The 27034-nt window shown below is 39.7% G+C and overlaps 1 protein-coding gene across 1 annotated transcript in view; it reads right to left on the reverse strand.

The window, feature by feature from the left end:
- Positions 1–6379: 6379 nt before the first annotated feature.
- The window catches only part of LOC126481256 (PMS1 protein homolog 1-like), a 123224-nt gene continuing 102569 nt past the window's right edge, over positions 6380–27034 (reverse strand). Inside the window, exons 11-13 of the mRNA XM_050104875.1 lie at positions 21207–21334; positions 20963–21120; positions 6380–7071 (exon numbers count right to left, since the gene is read on the reverse strand). Coding sequence (XP_049960832.1) covers positions 6913–7071; positions 20963–21120; positions 21207–21334 — 445 coding nt within the window. The 3' untranslated portion in view covers positions 6380–6912. The remainder of the gene's footprint in view (positions 7072–20962; positions 21121–21206; positions 21335–27034) is intronic.

Here is a 27034-nt window from a genome sequence, read left to right on the forward strand (position 1 = left end):
ACCAGACAACGAGGTCATCGGTCTCATCGGATTAGGGAAGGACGGGGAAGGAAGTCAGCCATGCCCTTTCAAAGGAACCATCCTGGAATTTGCCTGGAGCGATTTAGGGAAATCACGGAAAACCTAAATCAGGATGGCCAGACGCGGAATTGAACCGTCGTCCTCCCGAATGCGAGTCCAGTGTCTAACCACTGCACCACCTCGCTCGGTTTTTATGGAGTTTACAGAGGTAAAAAAAAAAGGAATTAGTTGACTTTGCGTATGGTTGATTTTAGTTCATACATTGCCGTGAATGAAACATAGATGTTGTTGTTGTGGTCTTCAGTCCTGAGACTGGTTTGATGCAGCTCTCCATTCTACTCTATCCTGTGAAAGCTGCTTCATCTCCCAGTACTTACTGCAACCTACATCCTTCTGAATCTGCTTAATGTATTCATCTCTTGGTCTCCCTCTATGATTTTTACCCTCCACGCTGCCCTCCAATGCTAAATTTGTGATCCCTTGATGCCTCAGAACATGCCCTACCAACCGGTCCCTTCTTCTTGTCAAGTTGTGCCACAAACTCCTCTTCTCCCCTATTCTATTCAGTACCTCCTCATTAGTTACGTGATCTTCCCATCTAATCTTCAGCATTCTTCTGTAGCACCACATTTCGAAAGCTTCTATTCTCTTCCTGTCCAAACTATTTATAGTCCATGTTTCACTTCCATACGTGGCTACACTCCCTACAAATACTTTCAGAAACGACTTCCTGACACTTAAATCTATACTCGATGTTAACAAATTCCTCTTCTTCAGAAACCCTTTCCTTGCCATTGCCAGTCTACATTTTATATCCTCTCTACTTCGACCATCATGTTATTTTGCTCCCCAAATAGCAAAACTCATTTACTGCTTTAAGCGTCTCATTTCCTAATCTAATTCCCTCAGCATCACCTGACTTAATTCGACTACATTCCATTATCCTCGTTTTACTTTTGTTGATGTTCATCTTATATCCTCCTTTAAAGACACTGTCCCTTCCGTTCAACTGCTCTTCCAAGTCCTTTGCTGTCTCTGACAGAATAACAATGTCATCGGCGAACCTCAAAGTTTTTATTTCTTCTCCATGGATTTTAATACCTACTCCATATTTTTCTTTTGTTTCCTTTACTGCTTGCTCAATATACAGATTGAATAACATCGGGGAGAGGCTACAACCCTGTCTCACTCCCTTCCCAACCACTGCTTCCCTTTCATGCCCCTTGACTCTTATAACTGCCATCTGGTTTCTGTACAAATTGTAAATAGCCTTTCGCTTCCTGTATTTTACCCCTGCCACCTTTAGTATTTGAAAGAGAGTATTCCAGTCAACATTGTCAAAAGCTTTCTCTAAGTCTACAAATGCTAGAAACGTAGGTTTGCCTTTCCTTAATCTTTCTTCTAAGATAAGGCGTAAGGTCAGTATTGCTTCACGTGTTCCAACCTTTCTACGGAATCCAAACTGATCTTCCCCGAGGTCGACTTCTACCAGTTTTTCCATTCGTTCATACAGAATTCGCGTTAGTATTTTGCAGGTGTGACTTATTAAACTGATAGTTCGGTAATTTTCACATCTGTCAACACCTGCTTTCTTTGGGATTGGAATTATTATATTCATCTTGAAGTCTGAGGGTATTTCGCCTGTCTCATACATCTTGCTCACCAGATGGTAGAGTTTTGTCAGGACTGGCTCTCTCAAGGCCGCCAGTAGCTCTAATGGAATGTTGTCTACTCCGGGGGCCTTGTTTCGACTCAGGTCTTACAGTGCTCTGTCAAACTCTTCACGCAGTATCAGATCTCCCATTTCATCTTCATCTACATCCTCTTCCATTTCCATAATACTGTCCTCAAGTACATCGCACTTGTATAGACCCTCTATATACTCCTTCCACCTTTCTGCTTTCCCTTCTTTGCTTAGAACTGGGTTTCCATCTGAGCTCTTGATATTCATACAAGTGGTTCTCTTTTCTCCAAAGGTCTCTTTAATTTTCCTGTACGCAGTATCTGTCTTACCTCTAGTGTGATAAGCCTCTACATCCTTACATTTGTCCTCTAGCCATCCCTGCTTAGCAGTTTTGCACTTCCTGTCGATCTCATTTTTGAGTCGTTTGTATTCCTTTTTGCCTGCTTCATTTACTGCATTTTTATATTTTCTCCTTTCATCAATTAAATTCAATATTTCTTCTGTTACCCAAGGATTTCTACTAGCCCTCATCTTTTTACCTACTTGATCGTCTGCTGCCTTCATTACTTCATCCCTCAGAGCTAACCATTCTTCTTCTACTGTATTTCTTTCCCCATTCCTGTCAATTGTTCCCTTATGTTCTCCCTGAAACTCTCTACAACCTCTAGTTTAGTCAGTTTATCAAGGTCTCATCTCCTTAAATTCCCAACTTTTTGCAGTTTCTTCAGTTTTAATCTACAGTTCATATCCAATAAATTGTGGTCAGAGTCCACATCTGCCCCTGGAAATGCCTTACAATTTATAACCTGGTTCCTAAATCTCTGTCTTACCATTATATAATCTATCTGATACCTTTTAGTATCTCCAGGGTTCTTCCATGTATACAGCCTTCTTTCATGATTCTTGAACCAAGTGTTAGCTATGATTAATTTATGCTCTGTGCAAAATTCTACCAGACGGCTTCCTCTTTCATTTCTTACCCCCAATCCATATTCACCTACTATGTTTCCTTCTCTCACTTTTCCTACTCTCTAATTCCAGTCACCCATGACTATTAAATTTTCGTCTCCCTTCACTACCTGAATAATTTCTTTTATCTCATACATTTCATCAATTTCTTCATCATCTGCAGAGCTAGTTGGCATAAAAACTTTTTACTACTGTAGTAGGTGTGGGCTTCCTGTCTACCTTGGCCACAATAATACGTTCACTATGCTGTTTGCAGTAGCTTACCCGCACTCCTATTTTTTTATTCATTATTAAACCTACTCCTGCATTACCCCTATTTGCTTTTGTATTTATAACCCTGTATTCACCTGACCAAAAGTCTTGTTCCTCCTGCCACCGAACTTCACTAATTCCCACTATATCTAACTTTAACTTATCCATTCCCCTTTTTAAATTTTCTAACCTACCTGCCCGATTAAGGGATCTGACATTCCACGCTCCGATCCGTAGAACGCCAGTTTTCTTTCTCCTGATAACGACATCCACCTGAGTAGTCCTCGCCCGGAGATCCGAATGGGGGACTATTTTACCTCCGGAATATTTTACCCGAGAGGACACCATCATCATTTAACCATACAGTAAAGCTGCGTGCCCTGGGGAAAGATTATGGTTGTAATTTCCCCTTGCTTTTAGCCATTCGCAGTACGAGCACAGCAAGGCCATTTTGGTTAGTGTTACAAGGCCAGATCAGTCAATCATCCAGACTGTTGCCCCTGCAACTACTGAAAAGGGTGCTGCCCCTCTTCAGGAACCACACATTTGTCTGGCCTCTCAACAGATACCCCTCCGTTGTGGTTGCACCTACGGTACGGCCATCTGTATCACTGAGGTACGCAAGCCTCCCCACCAACGGCAAGGTCCGTGGTTCATGGGGGAGATAGATAACATATACAAATTTAGATTGAAATTGAGAGCATAATGATATCTTATTTTGTTCTAGAGATACTGGTTTTTATATCCAGTGGACGGTGTGGCCAGTGCTGTCCACATGTGGGCTTGCTGGCTTCTATGAAATACTTTCCCACTTTTAACAAAGCTATTCAGTGAAAAAATTTGATTTCTGCACACCTTACCGTCTGATATCTTCACTCAATAAGGGACATAATTTGTCATAATTGCTGTATTGCACCAAGTAAAGTAAAGCATTGCACAAAATTTTTGAGTTTGTAGATACACATTGCTTATACTTTACATATGATCGATTTTATCTCATACATTGTCGAGTAAGTATGATACAGAAATAATTTAAAATTGACAGTTGAACAATATCTCACAATATCTCATCTCATTCTTGAGATATTGATTTTTATATCTAGCAGACAGGTGTGCACGGCGCACCCAATTCTGTCCCTGTGCATCAGGAATTGTGGTCATAATAGATCAATATATCAAAATGAGGTCTTTTGCAAATGATAACACCCGAGGAGGCACCTCTGTTGTACGATAAATACTCGAAACTTTTTTATTCACCGAAATATGGAAGTTATTCTTCTGGAACAGTGAGGTGGTCAATGGAGTAGGATGCATAAACATATCAATAGCACTTAAGGAACACCCAAATGCCATGTTTAAACGTGTTGTCAGCACCTGGCGAGCGGCAGAACGTGACAAGTTAACTCATCCACAGCAGTCAAACTGTTAAACCAGTGATTTGCCAAAGCAGAACTTTTTACCTGAAATGTAAATATTACTTTTGATGCTATTGAAATAGTCAGTAACTCACTTAATTCTGTAAAATTGGTCACTGAATTGCAATGGCATGTCTCAAAAGAGAAAATGGTTCAGTAATAGATTCCATTTATTCCAGTATACCATCAGACCATACAAGTACACATCATTGGTGAACTCAAAGCTCTATTCTTTCAATGATTGTCTTCTACTATTCCAAACTTCACACAACGCCTGTTAACTTTCTACACTAGACTCATGACAGAAAAGATGGGGGCCGGCAGGATGGCTGACCTATAAAACACACACTGATTGAAAAGGTCTTTTTCTGTGCAGCTTACTGTTTAAGTAAATGTAAAATGGAAGCCATGTATGTAATTTGGAAGAAATCCTAACTCTTTACACTAGGAATCAATTCGGTTTGCCAAAATCCAAAATTTTCTTCCAGATATTGCTAAAGCAACACAAAAAAGTTAAATAAAAACAGCAATTTTTCACTTTACAAAATGTGTTTCAAAAATTCAAGGCATTTCAAAACAAGCAAAAAGGGAAAAAGTAGTAGGGACATTCAAACAATGGAAACGCCAAGTTGGAATATCAACACTGTGGGAAAAGCTATGTTTTTACCTACCATAAAGATGACACATTAAGTTGCAGACAGGCAAAATCAAGACACTTACACATAAGCTTTCAGCCACAGCCTTTGTTAAAAAAAAAAAAAAAAAAAAAAAAAAAAAAAAAAAAGCAAGCACACCTAATGCACACCCAGTAGTGTGGTGCTTGCTTGTTTCAGTGAATGGTGTGTGTTTCTTTTTCTGATGAAGGCCAAGACCAAAAGCTTATGTGTAAATGTCTTTTAATTGTAGAAAAAGATAGCTACTTACTGTAAAGCTGTATTCTGATCTGAGATGCTGGAGTTAGCGGTTTTTTGTGTGTGTGTGTGTGTGTGTGTGTGTGTGTGTGTGTGTTTACTGATGAAGGCTGTGGCCGAGAGCTACATGTGAGTGTCTTTTAATCATGTCTGTCTGCAATTTGATGTCTTTTCTTTATGTTAAGTAGCAATCTATCTTTTCCTACATTGTTGATATTCCTACCTGGAGTTTCCATTGTTTGCTCTGTCATTTAATTGTGCCTGTTTGCATCTTAACATGTCATATTTACGGTAAGTAGTAATAGGGATATGATCAGGTAACAGTTATTTTGCCACAACAGGACAACTGTAAATTCTTATAGCTGCATTAAAACACAGAATGATTTTGGTAGCAAGCATGTTCCCTTCGAATGCACTCTTAGTCCATTTCCTCCTTCCCCTTCTAACATACTGCCATTTTCTGGGTAGTCTTGGAGGGAATACAAACAATGTAATGTGTAAAGGTAACCATTCATAGCATAGTTGAGGCAATTGAGTGCCAGAAATGCACATAAACAAGTTTAAGGTTTTGGACAAAAGTTTAAGGTTTTGGACAACGCCCTTCTCAGAACTAAAAAGGGGGGGGGGGGGGGGGGGGGGAGATATGCTTTTCTGTCTTTCAAAGCCTCAACAATGCACTGGGTGGTTGCCTTCTCTCCTTCCACTGTTTGAACTCTACCATTTTCCCTACACAACTCTTTCTGCAACACATAAAGTTTATGAATAATGTTATGAACTAGTAACTGGTCATCAGTGACCTGCAATTAATATAACAAATCACTAAAAGTACTAGATGCTACTGAGAAAATGATGTTTCATTACAAAAAATATAGCATTATTGCAAACATTAAAATACGTAGCTAAGAGTGATAGGTTAATTTTATTAACTTGGAGGAGAGAATCAGAACTGCCACTGGCAAAATTAACAAACAAAATTTTATTTACACGATATACATTATTTTTTATTCGCTTCCATAAAATCTGAAACACTGTGGGTGACCTTTTAACAGTGATACTAATGCTCCATTTTATTCTGTCACTGATGGTTGAAAATAATCTCTCTTGTAAATTATTGTAATTAATGACATGCTCAAACATCTTGATGTATTCCATTGATGAACTCTTCTCGTGTGATAGCTGAGTGGCGGCGTCATCTTGTTGCAATGTTTCGATGAGTTTTGTACCCATCATCATTGAAACATTGCGACAAGATGACACCACTGCTCAGCTCATCATCCGAGAAGAGTTCATCAATGCTCAAACATTAATGCTGCTGATTTTGCTTTCAATTCTTGTAAGTTTCATAAATGCCTCTTCTGAAAACTATTAGAAGTCATTTATGTGCACTACCCAAGATTAACTCAAATTGCCATGTTTCTGGTGACCTATTCTACTACACCAAAAATATTTCTGACACATCGATAGGTGAAATGTGGTCATGTAAGATTCATGCCTAATCAAATATCTGACACTCTCACAGTCACATCTGTTTCACAAATATTTACAAAACAGTGTAATGTCAGTCTGGAACAAATTAGTTTAAAACAATCCCTGAGTATTGTACACCATCAAGTATTGTATACCATCCACTAATTTCAGAAATTTCTTCTGTTTGCTATCTTCAAGAATTGATTGTATGGAATGGCACAAAAATCTGTTTCCTGTGTAAGCATGATAAAGACTGTTCTTTTAAATATTTTTCCCAGTACATAAGATTAGTTGTCAAGTCACTGTAATTCATAGTATCTGCAGCTTTACGGCATATGGTTACAGCTTCACTCTGAAAATAGAGAAAACACTAATTAAAACCTGACATTTTCTTGGATTTCTTAATAGAGGAAACAACATACTAGTTTGTTGACAATAATTTTCTACAATAAATAAAACAAATGGGGTTTCTTTTGCACCCCCTAAATGTTTGTTTATTAGACTCTGTGTTATCCTATGCAGTAACCACTTCCTTTTATTCTTGCGCTATCCTATCCTCTTATCATTTTGGAACTAAAACTAGCATAGGGCTTCCAGCTGCTTTTTTTTTATATTCTCTATGATTTCTACCTAAACTAGTTGTCGAACTGCATCTGTCTGAATGTGTCGGCCAAAGATGCTCATTTCCTTTCTCATCTAGCAACAACAACAACAACAACAACAACACAATGGCCACAAGGTATCATGAGAAGACGAAAGAAAATACTTTTTGTTTCTGAGCTCACATTAACCCATTACATCAGGTGTTCCAGATTTTAGGTGCCGTACAAATGAAATGTTTCAAAACTACTGCAAAAAATTGTGATAATTTTGCTGAATCATTTCAAAACTTGTGAGAGCCCTGGACATTGGCATACCCATTACAAAATCGATTCTGCTTCATTTCCACTCACACTTTATTTGTACTTTCCTATGTTGCATGAAGCAATGCCTTGAGATCCAGCAGAAAATAATATATTAGATACCATATTGGCCAAAACTTTAACTAGGCTTAACTCCTAAAATCAACTGTAGAAACTAAACAAATGTCTGTTGATAAATTTTACACCGTTTTGCTTCGATGCACTACTATTGATGATAAAACTTATGAACGAACTATGCAAGTACTCATTAAGTATTAAAATTTGCAAGGGCACCTACTTCTCAATCTAAGCCAAAATACATTTTCACATACTTAGTATGTGAAGTGATGTACTGCATACCAGTATTTATGTTGCTACTCATTGTCACAGAGTCATGTACACTGAGGTGACAAAAGCCATGAAATACTTTCTAATATGATGTTGGACCTCCTTTTGCCTGGTGTAGTGCAGCATAGTGACATGACATGGACTCAACAAGTTGCTGGAAGTCCCCTGCAGAATTAGTGAGTATGCTGCCTCTGAACCCACCCATAATTGTGAAAGTCTTGATGGTGAAGGATTTTTTGCACAAACTGAACTCTTGATTATGTCTCATGAATGTTCAATGGGATTCATGTTGGGTGATCTGGGTAACCAAATCATTCGCTTGAATTGTCCAGTATGTGCATCAAACCAATCACGAACAACTGTAGCCCTGACCAGTGACATGGCGCATTGTCATCCATAGACTTTCCATTGTTGTTTGGAAACATGAAGTCCATGAATGGCTGCAGATGGTCACCATGTAGCCAAACATACCCATTTCCAGTCAATGATCAGTAAAGTTGGACCAGAGGATCCAATCCATTCCATGTAAACACAGGCCACACCATTATGGAGCCACCACTAGCTCGCACAGTGCCTTGTTGATAACTTGGGTCCATGGCTTTGAGGGGTCTTCACCACACTCGAATCCTACCATCAGCTCTTACCAACTGAAATCAGGACTTATCTGACCAGGTCACGGTTTTCCAGTCATCTAGGGTCCAACCGATATGGTCATGAGCCCAGGTGAGGCACTGCAGGCCATGTTGTGTTAGCAAAGGCACTGACGTCGGTCATCTGCTGCCATTGCCCATTAAGCCAAATGTCACCACACTGTCCAAATGGTTATGTTTGTGTCTGGCTGCCAGGCCAGACTAGTGCTCTGCATGCACCATTTATTCCATTTCCCTCACTGCCTCCCCTTCCTCTTCTTTCCCCCTCAGCCAGCACTTGTTTTTACATTGTCAGCAGTACAGACGGTTGCCATGAAAGAAGCTGCACAAAGCAATTTAAAAGATGACTGATTGCCTCACTGTTCAACAGAAAGCACAGATTGCTGCACATTATTAGGTCTGGAATTCTGCTACCATGGTGCAGAGATGCTGGCATTCTGAATGGAATGAACGCCAGAATTTGTCCAGAGACAAAGAAGAATTGTCACAGAAAGTTAATGACCACCACTGGACTCACAAAGTATGCAGTATGTCAGATCATGCATAAAGAATTGAATTACTGAATGTGAAGACCTTATTGCTTGCGACAGCTGACACCAACAGTACAATTTGTGGCTTATGCAAAGAAACAAACTATTCTGGTTACACAGGCAACTTATAATTTGAAATTGTAAACTAACGCTGACCTGACAGCTTCCTACTACAATAACCATAACAGTCAGTGTGTGGTGTTACATATCCCTCCAGGAGAGTAGCGTGAACAGTATGTCTACCAAGCTGGTGAATGATGGATGCTCACGATATTTAAATCATATAATAGTTTAGTTAGAAATGGGAAGCTTTTTGGGTATTTTTGTTATCTGTTTTGCGTATGACGCATTGCAGTATAACCACTGAGTTGCGTAACTGCGTGGGCTCAGTGTATTCTCCTTGAGTCAGCATCCTGTACTGGAGTAGTGCAGTGCAAAAATGGTTCAAATGGCTCTAAGAACTATGGGACTTAACATCTGAGGTCATTAGTCCCCTAGACTTAGCACTACTTAAACCTAACTAACCTAAGGACATCACACACATCCATGCCCGAGGCAGGATTCAAACCTGCGACTGCTCGGTCACAGTGGCCAGCTAGTGCAGCGCACCACAAAGTAAAATTGTGTGCCATAACAAAGCAACATGATGTAAAAAAAAGAGGGAAAGAAAGAAACCAACTGAAATGTTAATTAATGTATTCTGAAGTATGAATTGCCCATGGCCTTGCTGCAGAGGTAACACCAGTTTCCATGAAATCACTGAAGTTAGGTGCTGTCAGGCTTGGTTAGCATTTGAGTGGGTGACCGTCCGGGTGTTGGCAAGTGGGGTACACTCAGCCCATGTGAGGCCTACTGAGGAGCTACCATATTTATCCAATTATAAAACGAGGTTTTTTCCCCAAATCATCACTCAAAAAATAAAGGGTTGTCTTATATTCACTGATTAAACTATTGCTGCCGAGGTTAAAATTTTTACGTTGTTTAATAAAGTACATAGGTATATAGGGGTTGTCTTACATTTATCCTACAGATAAAGCTCTGGCTATTGAAGTCATGTGTAGATTTATTTTTTACAATTTGGAATGTTACGGCTGGGCAAATGATACTCACCGTCGAACAGGTTCAAGTTTCCCAATGTGCCAAAGTGTTTGATACAGTATCGATGTTGCTCGAATAATCATGTGACATTTGACTGGCACAGTACTAGTGCAAGGGATACACAAGAAACTATAAACTAGCCACTACAACAATCTATTGCCCTGCTTAAAATTTGACAATTTTGTGAAACATGGGAGGAAATAGCACCAAATTCTACCAGCTTACAAACTCTTGTTGTATTTGAACAGGTTTGCAATAAAAGTTCTCATACATGTATGGATGCCGTCTACAAACATTATGCTGCTTTTTAATTGAAGGTAACATTCAACAGTGAAAATGTTACCCTTCAAAAAAACATTACTTGTTTCTGCAACCAGATCAATATTTTATTTGATTATGAGAGACCGCAATGATTTACTAAGTGGGTTGCAAATGAGAAATTCAGCCGCTATCCATGTATTAGAATATGGGATCAAAACATTACCAGCTTGTGATGCTGACATTGAGGTGAAACACAAAGGAAAGTTTGTCCAGAATGAAATGTCTATCAATCAAAATACACTGACTGTAATTGCTGCTGCGAGAATAAATTACAGCAGTAAGACTCACAATCGGAGGTGGTACCAACAGATGGTGGGATGAATACAAGCACGTGAATTGGACTGGATCATGATTGTGATCTTTTATTTGTGTATTAGTTGCTGTTGTTACATATGACTTGCACCCTAGATTATATTGCAGTCTGTGTTTCACAGCTGCTCAAGCTTGGCACTCTGGTAGGATTGGAGGGAGTGGGAGTGGTGAGTGGGCAGCAAATTACATTGTTTTGCCAACCATGGGAATGTATACCATATACTTTGGCCTTTCAAGAACATTTACCACATTTAAACTACAGTTTGACTAATCCATTTGTAGTTGTAATCACCTATCCCATCAAAGGCAGGGCTACCTGTGAAACCAGTCATGTGATTTACAAGCAAAGCTGCAACCACTGTGCTGCATTCTATGTAGGCACGACAACCAACAAGCTGTTTGTCCGCATGAATGGTCACCGACAAAATGTGGCCAAAAAACAAGAGGACCACCCTGTTACTGAACACGCTGCCAAATATGATATCCCTCATCTCAATAACTTCTTCACAACCTGTGCCATATGGATCCCTCCCACCCACACTAGCTTTTCTGAACTGCGCAGGTGGGAACTTTCCCTGCAACACATGCTATGTTCCTGTACCCCTCCTGGTCACTGTCCTCACCCATCCAGACCCATCCCTGTTCCCATTCCACCATTACACAGCCATCATTTCACCGCCACACACAGTCTTTAAATTTCTTTTTATTTGTCTCCTTTCCGCTACTACCCCCACCCCCCCGCCCCCCTTCCCTCCTGCCCACCGTCTAAACTGCAACACTTCACTGCCCCCCCCCCCCCCATACTACCCCTCCCCCTTCCTGCCCTAGCCTCCTCCTTACACACACCCTTCAGTTATGTGAGACTGCAGACGTGTGTGCAAGTTGTGTTTGCATTTGCATTTGCCCGTGTGTGTGTGTGTGTGTGTGTGTGTGTGTGTGTTTGTGGGGGGTGGGGGGGGGGGGTGGGGGGGGGGGGGCCTGGGTGCGTGTGTAGTATTGTGTCTATTGCTGACAAAGGCCTTAATGGCCGAAAGCTATAATTGTGTGAATCTTTTTGTTTTGCCTATCGCAATGCAGTAAATGAAGCAGGCAAAAAGGAATACAAACGTCTCAAAAATGAGACCGACAGGAAGTGCAAAATGGCTAAGCAGGGATGGCTAGAGGATAAATGTAAGGACGTAGAGGCTTATCTCACTAGGGGTAAGATAGATACTGCCTACAGGAAAATTAAAGAGACCTTTGGAGAAAAGAGAACCACTTGTATGGATATCAAGGGCTCAGATGGAAACCCAGTTCTAAGCAAAGAAGGGAAAGCAGAAAGGTGGAAGGAGTATATAGAGGGTCTATACAAGTGCGATGTACTTGAGGACAGTATTATGGAAATGGAAGAGGATGTAGATGAAGATGAAATGGGAGATATGATACTGCGTGAAGAGTTTGACAGAGCGCTGAAAGACCTGAGTTGAAACAAGGCCCCGGGAGTAGACAACATTCCATTAGAGCTACTGGCGGCCTTGAGAGAGCCAGTGCTGACAAAACTCTACCATCTGGTGAGCACGATGTATGAGACAGGCGAAATACCCTCAGACTTCAAGAAGAATATAATAATCCCAATCCCAAGGAAAGCAGGTGTTGACAGATGTGAAAATTACCGAGCTATCAGTTTAATAAGTCAAGGCTGCAAAATAATAACGCGAATTCTTTACAGACGAATGGAAAAACTAGTAGAAGCCGACCTTGGGGAAGATCAGTTTGGATTCCGTAGAAATACTGGAACACGGGAGGCAATACTGACCCTACGGCTTATCTTAGAAGCTAGATTAAGGAAAGGCAAATCTACATTTCTAGCATTTGTAGACTTAGAGAAAGCTTTTGACAATGTTGACTGGAATACTCTCTTTCAAATTCTGAAGGTGGCAGGGGTAAAATACAGAGAGCGAAAGGCTATTTACCAGTTGTACAGAAACCAGATGGCAGTTATAACTGTCGAGGGGCATGAGAGGGACACAGTGGTTGGGAAGGGAGTGAGACAGGGTTGTAGCCTCTCCCCGATGTTATTCAATCTGTATATTGAGCAGGCAGTGAAGGAAACAAAAGAAAAATTCGGAGTAGGTATTAAAATCCACAGAGAAGAAATAAAAACTTTGAGGTTCGCCGATGACATTGTAATTCTGTCAGAGACAGCAAAGGACTTGGAAGAGCAGTTGAACGGAATGGATGGCGTCTTGAAGGGAGGATATAAGATGAACATCAACAAAAGCAAAACGAGGATAATGGAATGTAGTCTAATTAAGTCGGGTGATACTGAGAGTATTAGATTAGGAAATGAGACACTTAAAGTAGTAAAGGAGTTTTGCTATTTGGGAAGCAAAATAACTGATGATGGTCGAAGTAGAGAGGATATAAAATGTAGACTGGCAATGGGAAGGAAAGTGTTTCTGAAGAAGAGAAATTTGTTAACATCGAATATAGGTTTAAGTGTCAAGAAGTCGTTTCTGAAAGTATTTGTATGGAGTGTACCCATGTATGGAAGTGAAACATGGACTATAAATAGTTTAGACAAGAAGAGAATAGAAGCCTTCGAAATGTGGTGCTACAGAAGAATGCTGAAGATTAGATGGGTAGATCACATAACTAATGAGGTGGTGCTGAATAGGATTGGGGAGAAGAGATGTTTGTGGCACAACTTGACTAGAAGAAGGGATCGGTTGGTAGGACATGTTCTGAGGCATCAAGGGATCACCAATTTAGTATTGGAGGGCAGTGTGGAAGGTAAAAATCGTAGAAGGAGACCAAGAGACGAATACACCAAGCAGATTCAGAAGGATGTAGGTTGCAGTAGGTACTGGGAGATGAAGAAGCTTGCACAGGATAGAGTAGCATGGACAGCTGCATCAAATCAGTCTCAGGACTGAAGACCACAACAACAACAACAACAACAACAACAACCGCAACTCAGCATCTCCACTATATGGTGAGTAGCAACTTTCCTTCCTAATATGGTTTTTAGTATTTATTTTTCAAATGGCTGTGGCTAAGTGTGGATCACATTATAACCCCAGTGACCATGAGTTCAACATCTAGTTACTTCTAGACCTTTTCTGTCATCAAACATGACTTAACAAGATATGAGAGCTGGTTCACAAATTATAGAAAGGACTATTACACAATCATGCTTAGTAAATAATGGTTTTCAAACTGATCTATTTAATTTTTTTAGGTGATGCACACCTCAGCCAAAGAGATATGAGGACCACATGAAAATGTCAGTATTTACTAAATTGAGCTATTTGTGTCACACGAATTTCATGCAACACTAACATGATCCAAGGTATGCTGTACTAATATATTTATACCTTTCACATAGAAGCCCACTGTCAGGTGTTGCGCACATCCCACATCACTGACCTGCAATTTCTCATTTATTGTGAAATGCCTCCTCCAAACTGCTACTTCAGATGTACAAACAGATTCAATCTACTTTTCATTACAACCAGGCTAAAGGAAAATTATAAAAAACATCCAAATGAACTGGAGGCACAGTTGCCATAGCAAAGGTGGAAACGGCTGGCTGAGTGTTGTCCTGAAGAAGGACCAAAACTAATGACAGCATCCATCCTTTGCATATTCTGCACAGCCCTCTGGATCAATTGTAATGTTTCAGCATGCTTCAAGTCAATAAGCAGCTCTCCTTAGCTACCCAAAACTCTGCGACCAAGTGATTCTAGTCAGAGGAAATAAGATCAGATACACTGTTTGTTCTGTAGACTCATAGTGAGAAAATCCACGAGGAAACAGAAAATCCAGAAAACAAAAACATTTAATACATATTTATAAAAGACCTGAATATGTTGATATTCCTTCTGCAGACCCTAAGGGTGGTGAGCACCAACCAAGAGAAAGTAAACTAAAGTAGTAAATCACTAAGAGAGAAGGAAATCGCTGTCTTCCATTAAAGAGTACTGAACTAAAGGAGTAAATTAAAAAATGAATTGATTTTTCATTTACTCTTGAAGTACTTATTTACTCCGTAACTGGTGGAGAGCACTATCAATGAGCACACTACTGCATTAGCAGCTTCAGAAGGAAATGAGGCCAAAATTTACTCGTAAGCAGTAGTAGGAGTTAAGTTAGAAAGTAAGGTGTGTCCTTTGGTTTCTGTGTGTTAAATATCAAATCCTATTGATTACTTGGACTATGAAGAATATATGGAGATGGAGGAAGAGGTAGCATTCCAAATATGATGGTTTTAATGGGGAGGACAGACACATTTGCGATGTACAACGACAATGATTTTAATGAGCATTTTGGTTTAGTGAGGAATCTTTTGAGTCAATGCTTGGTATGCTGTTGCCGTTAGTTTAGTTGTGATCTTCAGTCCTGAGACTGGTTTGATGCAGCTCTCCATGCTACTCTATCCTGTGCAAGCTTCATCTCCCAGTACCTGGAGCCGTTATTGCAGCATAATTTTGACAGGAACTGTGCTTTGTCTTCTAAGCTGCAAATTCTCTGTGGACTGTGAATCTTTTGTGCTGGTACTTATCAAATCACAGCAGGGGATCTCAGGTTAGGTTAGGTTAGTGTTGTTTAATGTCCCGTCGACAACGAGGTCATTAGGGACGGAGCGCAAGCTCGAGTTAGGGAAGGATGGGGAAGGAAATCGGCTGTGCTCTTTCAAAGGAACCATCCCGGCATTTGCCTGAAACGATGTAGGGAAATCACGGAAAACCTAAATCAGGATGGCTGGAGATGGGATTGAACCGTCGTCCTCCCGAATGCGAGTCCAGTGTGCTAACCACAGGGGATCTCATTAACATCCATCATACTACTTCTGAAAGAGCTTTTAACAGTGCAATAAAGAGTTTAACTGCATTAAAGCCACTGTTTGTGTCCATGCCACAGATCCAAGACAATATATCAAAGACCAAAAGTGAATTCTATCGAACCAGTGGATTCTCGAATGTCATAGGAGTTGGGGTTGTTTTGGGGAAGGAGACCAGACAGCGAGGTCATCGGTCGCATCGGATTAGGGAAGGACGGGGAAGGAAATCGGCCGTGCCCTTTGAAAGGAACCATCCCGGCATTTGCCTGGAGCGATTTAGGGAAATCACGGAAAACCTAAATCAGGATGGCCGGACGCGGGATTGAACCGTCGTCCTCCCGAATGCGAGTCCAGTGTTTAACCACTGCGCCACCTCGCTCGGTTGTCATAGGAGTCATAGATGGTGTACAGATACCTGTACATTGTCCTTCTGGAGCAAAAGCAGAACTAACAGAAATTGCAAGAATTCATTTTCCATTAAAATGTACAAATTGTCTGTGATTCCAATATGAAAACTTTGAATGTAGTAGGCTGCTGGCCAGGTTCCATGCATGATTCCCACATTTGGGGCAATAGTAGAGTTGCAGCAGAATTTGAAAATGGACAATATGATGGGTTGCTTTTTGGAGATAGTGGATATGCTCCATCCAAACAACTTATGACTCCCATGTTTTGACCACACACAGGAATCAAAGGGCACTGCATTAGAGCCCATATTGTTGCCAGATGTGCAACAGAGCATACATTTGGTGTTTGGAAGAAAAATTCTCCAACTCTCACTAAAACAATGTGATATATATGAAACAAATGTGGGAATATTATTGTGGCTACTGCAGTTCTGCACAACCTTGCAGTAAAAGTTGGAGATGTGTTTCACCCTGATGTTGTGGAGGTGAATGACACTGACCAACATTCATTTCAGCCATAAACAGATGCTGCAGGCCAAGGTATCAGAAGGTCTGTTCTACTTAATTGCTTTAATTACAATTGTATTTAAATTGTTAGTAAAATAACAAGTTAGTATAGAGACTTTCCCTTCTTAAATGAATGAATAAGCACTGGATTGTTACTACTGCTGTAAAAGGTGACCCATTTTATTTATGTTTAATTTATAGCCATGTTTCTCTATTTTCTTCTTCTTCTTCTTCTTCTTCTTCCTCCTCCTCTTCTTCTTTTGCAAATGGGGGATTAACATTTTAATTTTATTTTTTGCTTCAGTATACAAAGTTATTGAATACAGATGTTTCGATTATTTCTAAGAAAAACAAGATGTCTACTTTCATAATCTTGCTAAATACAAATAAATATTAGAATGCGGTAATTAGAAAAATTAAATATACTGATGCTGAATCATAAACACGAATAATGTGAAACAAGAACATATTAACCACTGGAAAAAATATCCAGAAAATAAAATTTGTTTTACACATGTAAAACATTTTCATACTCATTTACAAAAACCTAAATTTCTTGAGCATATTGCCTGAAGAATCAATATCTACCGTTTGCTCCATTTCATTCATGAATTTATTCATAACTTCCATTTTAAGGTTATGCTCTTCTTTTGTGATTTTTCTTTGTCTTTCAAGTAACAACATTTTTGCATTATATTCCTCTCATATTAAACACATTTTTAATGAATGAAGTTCATCTGCTTCTTCCAACAACTCCCTGTTCTTCACTACAATTGCATGTTCTCTGCCTTTTTTTCATTATTGTGTCTTCTGACAAGCTCTCACCAGAGAATGCAAGCCGAGGTTCATGACTACAGGATAAAGTTTCACATTCAGCAGTTTCATCGCTATCTTCTGAGTACTTTTCATCATCGACGCTGCTAGAAATGATCACACTGTATTCAGTTGTGTCACTGTCATTAACTCCAGCTAGGTCCTCAAAAACCTGTGGGAGTGTATCAATATCCATTTGGCTTATATCATCTATCTCCACCTCTGCTACTCCACTGCCAGTTTGGAATTGTTCTTGATTACATTCAGGTTTCATTTCCTTTTCTTTCACTTTCATTTCTTTCCACATTACTTTAAGCTGCTCTTGTGATCTTATGTGTAAGAGCTTCTGCATTGTATTCAATGTGTCTTTTTCCCAAGCATCCGTTTTCCTTTTTAGCATGCTGACATCATGCTTTTTAAATTCAATAGTAGTTATGCACTTATTCATTATTTCAGCAGACTGCTCTTTTTCACTTTCTGTTTTTTTTTTTTTTTTTTTTTTTTTTTTTTTTTTTTTTTTTTTTTTTGGGATTTCCCTTAACACTTAAATTGTCCTTGGCTACCTCCAGGTTGCTGTTAGCTCATACCTCAAGTGGCAAAAATATTGTATATGGCGTTGCTTGGATAACACGTCTCCCCACCCCCAACAATGTACAGTGGTAGTTGTAGATGGTGGGGTTAAGGACTGAATAATACATTCATCCATTAACAGCATGTTTATTTTTCATAATACACCAATCTTATCATTAATGCAATAGCATTTAGCTTTTTTGAATTTTAATAACCCTTTATAGATAGAATTGTCAAAAGATGATGCAATAATGTCTGCCGAGAATCAATATTTTCTGAGAGAAAACAACATGCACATGCCAGCAGTGTGCAGAAATGACTTACTTCTTTAGTAAAAAGGTGTTACTACTATAGTTATAACTAAAGAAGTAAACAGAAATTGAGCTCTCCAAGAGTTACTATATTACTACAGATGTAATTTACTAATGTAGTCCAGACTAAAGACGTAAGAGTTACTACAAGAGTAATTTATACTAGTCTGATGCCCACCACCCTAAGTCAAATGGTTCTCAAGAATGTGAAAAAAGTAAAACATTTGTCTTGTAGAATCTGTGTGTGTGTGTGTGTGTGTGTGTGTGTGTGTGTGTGTGTCACCCATACACACGTGTGTGCATAAATATGTAATTAAATATGTAATGTGTACTCTAGCACATTAAAAGATTTGTCTGCCCCCCCCCCCCCCCCCCCAAAGGTTCTCCGTTATGATGCAACATGCAATAGAGGATCACTTTGGGAACTTCGAAATTGTCATCCAATACACAAAAACTTGTCTAATGAGGCATTTCTCCAAATGCCCTATCAATCTGAAATCTTTGTCAACACAATTTCCCTCACCAGTTCACTTTTATTTTGATTGTCACAGTATCATACAGATCATAATTTGATATTTACACTCAAAGCCAACAGAACATACTTGATACGAGACTACTGCAGAGAGGCAAAGAATAGAAGCAGACCATAAAAACTGTCTTGATTTTAGATACATGTGTAAAACTAGTTACGAGTACCTTCATTATTTTTCACATCGGTACATGTCATAAGAGACTTTTTGAATGCATTAGTTTTTTGTTCTTTGTGTGGAGCTCCAAATGAGTTTGTGCAATATACAGGGTGATTCAAAAAGAATACCACAACTTTAAAAATGTGTATTTAATGAAAGAAACATAATATAACCTTCTGTTATACATCATTACAAAGAGTATTTAAAAAGGTTTTTTTTCACTCAAAAACAAGTTCAGAGATGTTCAATATGACCCCCTCCAGACACACGAGCAATATCAACCCGATACTCCAGCTCGTTCCACACTCTCTGTAGCATATCAGGCGTGACAGTTTGGATAGCTGCTGTTATTTCTCGTTTCAAATCATCAATGGTGGCTGGGAGAGGTGGCCGAAACACCATATCCTTAACATACCCCCATAAGAAAAAATCGTAGGGGGTAAGATCAGGGCTTCTTGGAGGCCAGTGATGTCACGGGCTGCCTGGCAGCCGATCCATCGCCTCGGGTAGTTGACATTCAGGTAGTTATGGACAGATAAGTGCCAATGTGGTGGCGCTCCATCCTTTTTCGTAGGACTCTCCATACAGTTGATTGTGGAATTTGCAACTCTCTGCTAGCTCTGCGAGTCGATTTTCCTGGGCTGCAAACAAATGCTTGCTGGATGCGTGCTACATTTTCATCACTCGTCCAGAACTTTTCCCTTTGCACAAACACCCATTCTCTGTAAACTGTTTATACCAACGTTTAAAACACCACCCATCAGGAGGTTTAACACCATACTTCGTTCGAAATGCATGCTGAACAACTGTCGTCGATTCACTTTTGCCGTACTCAATAACACAAAAAGCTTTCTGTTGAGCGGTCGCCATCTTAGCATCAACTGACGCTGACGCCTAGTCAACAGCGCCTCAAGCGAACAAATGTACAACTAAATGAAACTTTATAGCTCCCTTAATTCGCCGACAGATAGTGCTTAGCTCTGCCTTTTGTCGTTGCAGAGTTTTAAATTCCTAAAGTTGTGGTATTCTTTTTGAATCACCCTGTATATCAATAAAAATGGAGGCTTCCTAAATAGAATAGAAAAAAAATAGTGGAAAGGCTTCAGTGTGGAGAGCAAAAAAATAATGAATTTATGGAGTGAGACCCCACTAGGGCTAAGTTCTCTAAGTTAAGTTAAGCTTATAGAAACAGGGGTTAAGAAATGGACTTCACTATTTTTCTGAATTTTTATTTATCACACTTCATCCTGTGAACAGCTCAATATCAGGGGCCATAATGCTGATAAGTGATTATAAGCTGAACTTACTAACAATACAGGCTTCAAGCACAGGAAAAATAGAATTTCTAATGGTCGCAACTGCATTAAGAGTAGTGGTATAAGAGTAATGTCTCAAACTTCTATTTTATAAGGACTGACTGTCAGAAACTGGGAGATTTCTATTTCAAGTTTCTTCTATGCTCCAGTTGCTCACATGTATCAAAATTTATACTACATTATTTAACTATATCAAAAGAAAATTCAGTCAAGAAAACTAACAAAATTATGAGGCAGTGCTTACCTGCAGGAGCAGAAATATGTAGTACTGCTGAAACACTTCTTATCACTCAGAACTAATAGTTCCTTCCTTGGGGAAGGGAGAGGGATAGGTTGTAGAAGGCTGAAAAGGAAGGGTAGGTCAATCAGACCACCTGCAGTGAGAATAAGGATAGGCAGAGCTGAAGCTTCATCTGTCTCCTTCCAGAGGAAGGCACTATTAGTACCAAAACTAGGAAGTGTGTCACATTTATGTATGTCTACTGGCAGTAATTAATTTTTTACAAGGACTAATGAGGCCCACCACATTAAATCAGTTAATGCTTCAAATCAGTCATTCTCAGATTACTTTCAGCTTCCATAAAAGAATAAAATAAAGTACTACTGCCACCAATAATTCTAGTTTTATCTGATGTTTGGGTCATTACCTTGAAATAGTTAAGGATCTTTAAAGGTCGGCAGTGCTCCAAAGCACAATTTGAGCCTTTCACTTTCAATATTTGCAATATCTCTTTTAACTCCATAACATCATAGAATCTAACAGTACTTGCAATGTGTGAAATGGAAGCAGAATCATCGTCTGGGCCTGAAACATTGTGGAATTCATACATACATTGGCTCTGGTATCTGAACTTAAAAAAGCACGGCCAATCATGAAGAATGTAAACATACCTTCAGATATGACAATTCGGAATCCATTTTTACTTATAAATGGACTTGATACAACTATTTCACCAGATGCAGTATCAAAAGAATGCTCTAAAGATGTAAATATATTCCACAGTTCTGGACCTAGCAAACTAAGAAATACAGTATTTAATGTCAGTTTTGTTGGGAAATGGCAATACAAACAAAAAAATATTTAAAAAGAAAGCAAAGAAATATTCTTATTAACTTGCAGAAACATAAATATTGGTTGTTCATTAAGCATTCAAGTACTAATACAAGGATGTATTAGCAAGACTTGTAAATTTCTATTTAATAATGGGAAATTTTGCTCAGCAGCATGCTCACTAGTAGCTACGATTCTTGTTAACAGTGTCGTAAATTTCACTCTCAATAACTGCCTTGGATGGTCACCAAACATGATATTAGTAATTGAAGATTGGGTGAAACTGGAACGAGAAAGTTCAGAAATTATCAACATCTTGCAGAACATATGTTGGAAAGATGCATGGGGCTCTCCAGGAGGTGTGGGTGCATAGCAATAAGCAGGAACACTTGGATTAGCAATAGGGATGGCGGTTATCAGTGACACTACTGGTTTTCAGTTATATAGTTTTTTTCCAATGCCAGTTTAACCAGATTCTTAAAACTGCACAAAATAACCAGTTTCTGAAATAAGTGTTTTTCAGTTTCTTATTTCTATTATTTCATATATTAAATGTAGAAATCATAGAAAGATTCAAACATTATGACTTAAAGATACATAAAATCAAAATATTAAATTAAACAGGCTAATAAAAGAAAAGTTAGTCTGTCCACTGTTCCCCGCTTTTCTCGAAAAGTGATAAGTGGCTGACTACTACAAAAAATCACCTATTGATTCTAATTTTTTTAAATTCTACTCAAAAATCATGTTGTAATTCTGGACCATTCACTATTTGGACAAAGTCAGTGCTAAGGAGTGAAAGTTGAGTTTGAAGACTCTGTTTTTCATGTTAATATGTCCGTTTTCAAGAGCAACAAGCAGATAAAGGCATATGAGGTTCATTCAAATGAAACCTGGTCAGTGCATCTGCCTTTGCCTTACACGTAAGGTGGGACCAAGTAACTGGGGGAATAGAGCCTGACACGTGCGCACCGTTTGATGTAGCATAGCGACAGTGTGGTTTCACACTTAAGAGAAGGTGATTACACAAGTTATCGTCCACTACCAAACATGCAGGCAAGTCAACAGGAACAACGAGGAGTGATTCGATTTTTGGTGGCACAGGGAGTTGGAGGCCATGAAATATATCAACGGATGAAGGCTGTGTACAGTGAGTACAGTCTGGGTTGTTCAAGTGTTGTGGATTGGCGCGAACAATTCCTTGAGGGGCACACGCCACTGGAAGACGATGCTCATACTAGACAGGCTCATTGTGTCATCACACCGTAAATGGTTGTGGAAGTGAATGCTTTAGTCTTGGACAACCGCAGAATCACCATGGATGAGACCCATCGGTTACTGGGTATTAGCATGGGCAACGTCACACGGACAACGAAGTGTGTGACTGGGTCCAGGCCTGGATCCGACAGCAGCTTACTAACTTCTTCAAGGATAAAATCAACCGTTGAGTATCGCAATGGGATAAATGTGCCAACAGTTTTGGCGGCTATTTTTGAGTGTGTGTACTGTGTATAACTACATTTTTGAGTCAATAAAATCATTACCCTTTTTACTAGTGCTTGGGATTCATTTGAATGCCTCTTCTATTATATAGACACAAGCAGCAGATCAGCTGCTTTCTATTTTCATTGCAAACTATGAATGAACTGCTAAATGTTACGTTTTCTCCTTATATTATATCACAAGTTTGTTGTGGTTCCTCCCATTTTAATCTTTTAAAGCAAATGGGGCATTGTACTTCACTAATACCACACTTTGTAAAAACTTCCAGACTAGGAATGGTGCCATTCTCTAACACAGTTGATGACCGACTGTCATATAAACCAGATGGGGCAAGTCTTGCACACAGCAGGTACATGCATCCCATACAAAAGGCCACTCTACATGGTATCAGGTACATTATTGTCTCAGCAGTGCTGTACCAATTCTTATGCCATGTGTTTGTTCCTTGTTTCTGCCGGCATTGTTATTAAAATCCATAGCTTCTCCCATTTTCCATAATAACGCAATATTTCAAAGCAATGCAAATTTTACAAATAAAAATTACTCATTCCTTGAAAAAGGTTTATTTAAAAATGAAACATTTCAGTACAGCTGCTATGAATAACTGATGTTTTTACCTGGTTATTAGTAAAAAAAATACTGAAAAATACTGGTTATTCTGAACCAAAACCGGTCAGTTTTTACCATCCCTAGTTAGCAACTGCCAAAATTAATCATATTATCAGGAGTAACTGACTAAGGTGACTCAGATTAATAATCAGATGTTTCTGCTGGCCCAACAGTCTTTCAAAATAATACTGAATACATTTTATCAGAAAACTGCCTTAAACAACTAGCCTGGGGTACCACATATGAAAGAAATACTTTACAACTTTTGGCTACAGCCTTTTTGCTTTCTTCTTGGGGGTGTCATCAGTGAGAAAGGGTTTAGCAAACATGATATTACTATTCAAGAAGGTGAATTGCTGTGTACTAAAAATAACACATAAACGCACTAAAATGCCAGAAATATTAAAATCACGGAAATTTACAAATAAACATGGTGAATACGTATCAAAAATGTGTCAACCATGCATTTTAAAGTAACACACCAGTATGAAAAGGGCACCCCTTGCTGACTTATACACTTTTTTAGCTTTTTCTAACATCATCTGCTGTAGTAAGTACACCTTTGTAACAGGTATTAGTTGTGTTTGGTGCAAAATGTTACTAGATATGTTTCCAAATTCACTGAAATATATGCCTCTTTTGTCCATAAAAACATTTCCCTAGTTTGAAAACGTCCTCTCCACTTCACATGACAGCAGGCATTAAAACCGCAACACAACAATGTAACTAGCACAATATTCCTATAAATGTTTCTCTGAATTGCTATCGAGTACCAAGGTGACACAGCATATACAATGTAAGGCCAAAATATTTGCCTCTGTCTGCTAAAACATTGAGTTTCAAATGTCACTATGATGTTGCTCCTTGTAATGAAAGCATAAAATTCCATAAAATACCTGCCAGTCATTTGATTAATAATGCTAATCTGCAGAAGTGTGACTAGATGTATACAAGCTGGTTCTGAATTCTTGCTTTCCCTCAAACTTTAATCGGAACATGGATGGGTTTGAGGCATGCAAAATACTTATAAATGTTGTAGGAAAGCTCTTGTAGAAAGTAATTATTTTAGGATTAAAGGAGACCATTGACTGAAAAGCAAAACCATTGTGCTGTCGATAAGCACATACAAAATAAGGAAAACTTGCTAGTTTTCAGTTAGCCTTTGGTGAGATAGAATAAAACACACACACACACACACACACACACACACACACACACATGCCAATGCCCCTACATGGTGCCAGGTAGACTGACAGTGTCAATGTTATTTTACGGCAGGTGGACCGGTTGTCGTGGGGTAGTGTCACATTGGTTGTGTAGAGGGAGAGGATGCGGCAGGCAGGGAGGGAGACTGGGACTGGGTGGCTAGTGGATTGGAGAGAAGTGGCCAGTTTGCCTGCTAGGAACACAGGATGGAGGGGCAGGTGTATGGGCTTGCATGATTGTAGCAGCTGGTGGGAAGTGGCACATGCTGAAGGTGATGTGGGGAAATGAAATGGGAGGAAGTGACAGAAGGGAGGACAGTGAAACTGTTGGGAGTAGGGGGCAGGGACAGTGAGTTACCTGAGGTTGAAGCCAGGATGATTACAGTAGTGGAGGATGTGTTGTAAGAATAACTCCCATCTGTGCAGTTCAGAGAAGTTGGTGATGGAGGGAAGAATCCAGATGGCTCTGGTTGTGAAGCAGGCAATGAAATTGAGCATAGGATTTCCAGCTGTATGTGGTGCCATCGGGTGGTCACTTTTGTTCTTGACAACAGTTTGGCAGCGGTCATTCATCCTGGTTGACAGCCGGTTCGTAGTCACACCTAGATAAAATGCTGTGCAGTAAGTGCAGTGGAGTATCACATAGCTGCTTTCGCACGTGACCTGGCCTCTGATGGGATAGGATAAGCCTGTGACTGGGCTGGAGTAGGAGGTGCTGGATGAGTGGATTGGGCAGGTCTTGCACCTAGGTACACCACAAGGATATGAACCCTGTGCCAAGGGGTTGGGAGTGGGAGTGGCATAGGGATGGACAAGGATGTAGTGCAGGTTGGGTGGGCAACAGAACGCCACTTTAGGAGGGGGTGAGAAGGGTCTTGGGTATGATGTTCCTCATTTAAAGTCAGGACAAGTGATGAACAAAGCCCTAGCAAAGGACATCGTTCAGTTGTTCCAGTCCAGGGTCATACTGGTTGACAAGGGGAGTGCTCCATTGCAGCTGAGCTGATTCTTGGAAGGGGGGGGGGGGGGGGAGGGGGGAGAATATGGTAAGGAAAATTTGGTTGCAGACTAGGTTCGGGGAGTAATGCCTATCTGTGAAGGCCTAAGTGAGGCCTTCAGCATACTGGGCAAGTAAATTCTCATCATTACAGATATGCTGTCCATCAGTGGCTAGGCTGTATGGAAGGCATTTTTTGGTGTGAAAGAGATGGCAGCTATCGAAATGCAGGTACTGTTGGTGGTTAATGGGTTTAATATGAACAGAGTTGGGGATGGTGGAGGTGGAGGTCAACGTCCAGGAAGGTGGTGGTGCATAGAGCAGAGGAGGACCAGATGAAGCAGATGGGAGAAAAGGTGTTGAGGTTGTGAGGAATGTGAATAGAATGTCTTGGTTCTGACTCCTCTATCCTGTCACCCCCACCCAATTTATGTCCCCACTTTGCCTTCACCGTGTGCCACTTCCCACGAGCTGTTACAATCCCATCTACCAGCCCATATACCTGCCACCTCTCTCTCCCACATTCCTAGCCAGTAAATTGACAGCCTCTCTCCAAGCCACTAACCACCCACTCTCGGTCCCTCTCCCTTCCTCTTGCCTCCCTCTACCTCTTTCCACCAACCCACCTCCACCACAACCAGTCAACAACCTGCTGCATGAAAGTGCATAAGAAATGCACACATGAATGGAGATTCTTTTCTTTTCTTTTTTTTTGGCTTAAAATTTTTATTACCTACCTCATTTCCTTAAATGGGACAAAATGCATTTATTACACCTATAGATTTATTTATTCCTATTCAAGAATTCATCTATGGTATAGAAGGAGTTGCCAAGGACATATGATTTCAATTTATTTTTGAAACTATTACTGCTATCTGCCAGACATTTTATTTCATCCGGTAATTTATCGAAAAGTTTTACAGCAGCATTTTTGCCCCTTTCTGTGCCAAAGATAGGTTAAGTAGAGGATAATGTAAGTCTTTCTTTCTTCTGGTATTATAATCTTGAATGCCACTGTTGTTTTTAAATTGGTCCATGTTGTTGAGAACAATTTCATTACCGAGTAATGTACTGTGAGGCTGTTGTAAGAATTCCTAACCTTTTAAATGGGTGCCTACAAGATGTGTGACTATGAGCCCCACCCATTATTCTAACCACTTTCTTTTGAGCAGTAAATACTTTTTGCCTAAGAGTTACTCCAGAATATTATTCTGTATGACATCAGAGAGTGATAGTATGCAAAGTATGTTAGCTTGCTAATTTCTATATCCTCAGAATTAGCAATTATTCTGATTGCAAAAGTAACTGAACCTAGTCGCTTTAGGAGATCGAAAATATGAATTTTTCAATTAAG

Source organism: Schistocerca serialis, chromosome 5 (assembly GCF_023864345.2).
Source record: "Schistocerca serialis cubense isolate TAMUIC-IGC-003099 chromosome 5, iqSchSeri2.2, whole genome shotgun sequence".
Lineage (NCBI taxonomy): Eukaryota > Metazoa > Arthropoda > Insecta > Orthoptera > Acrididae > Schistocerca > Schistocerca serialis.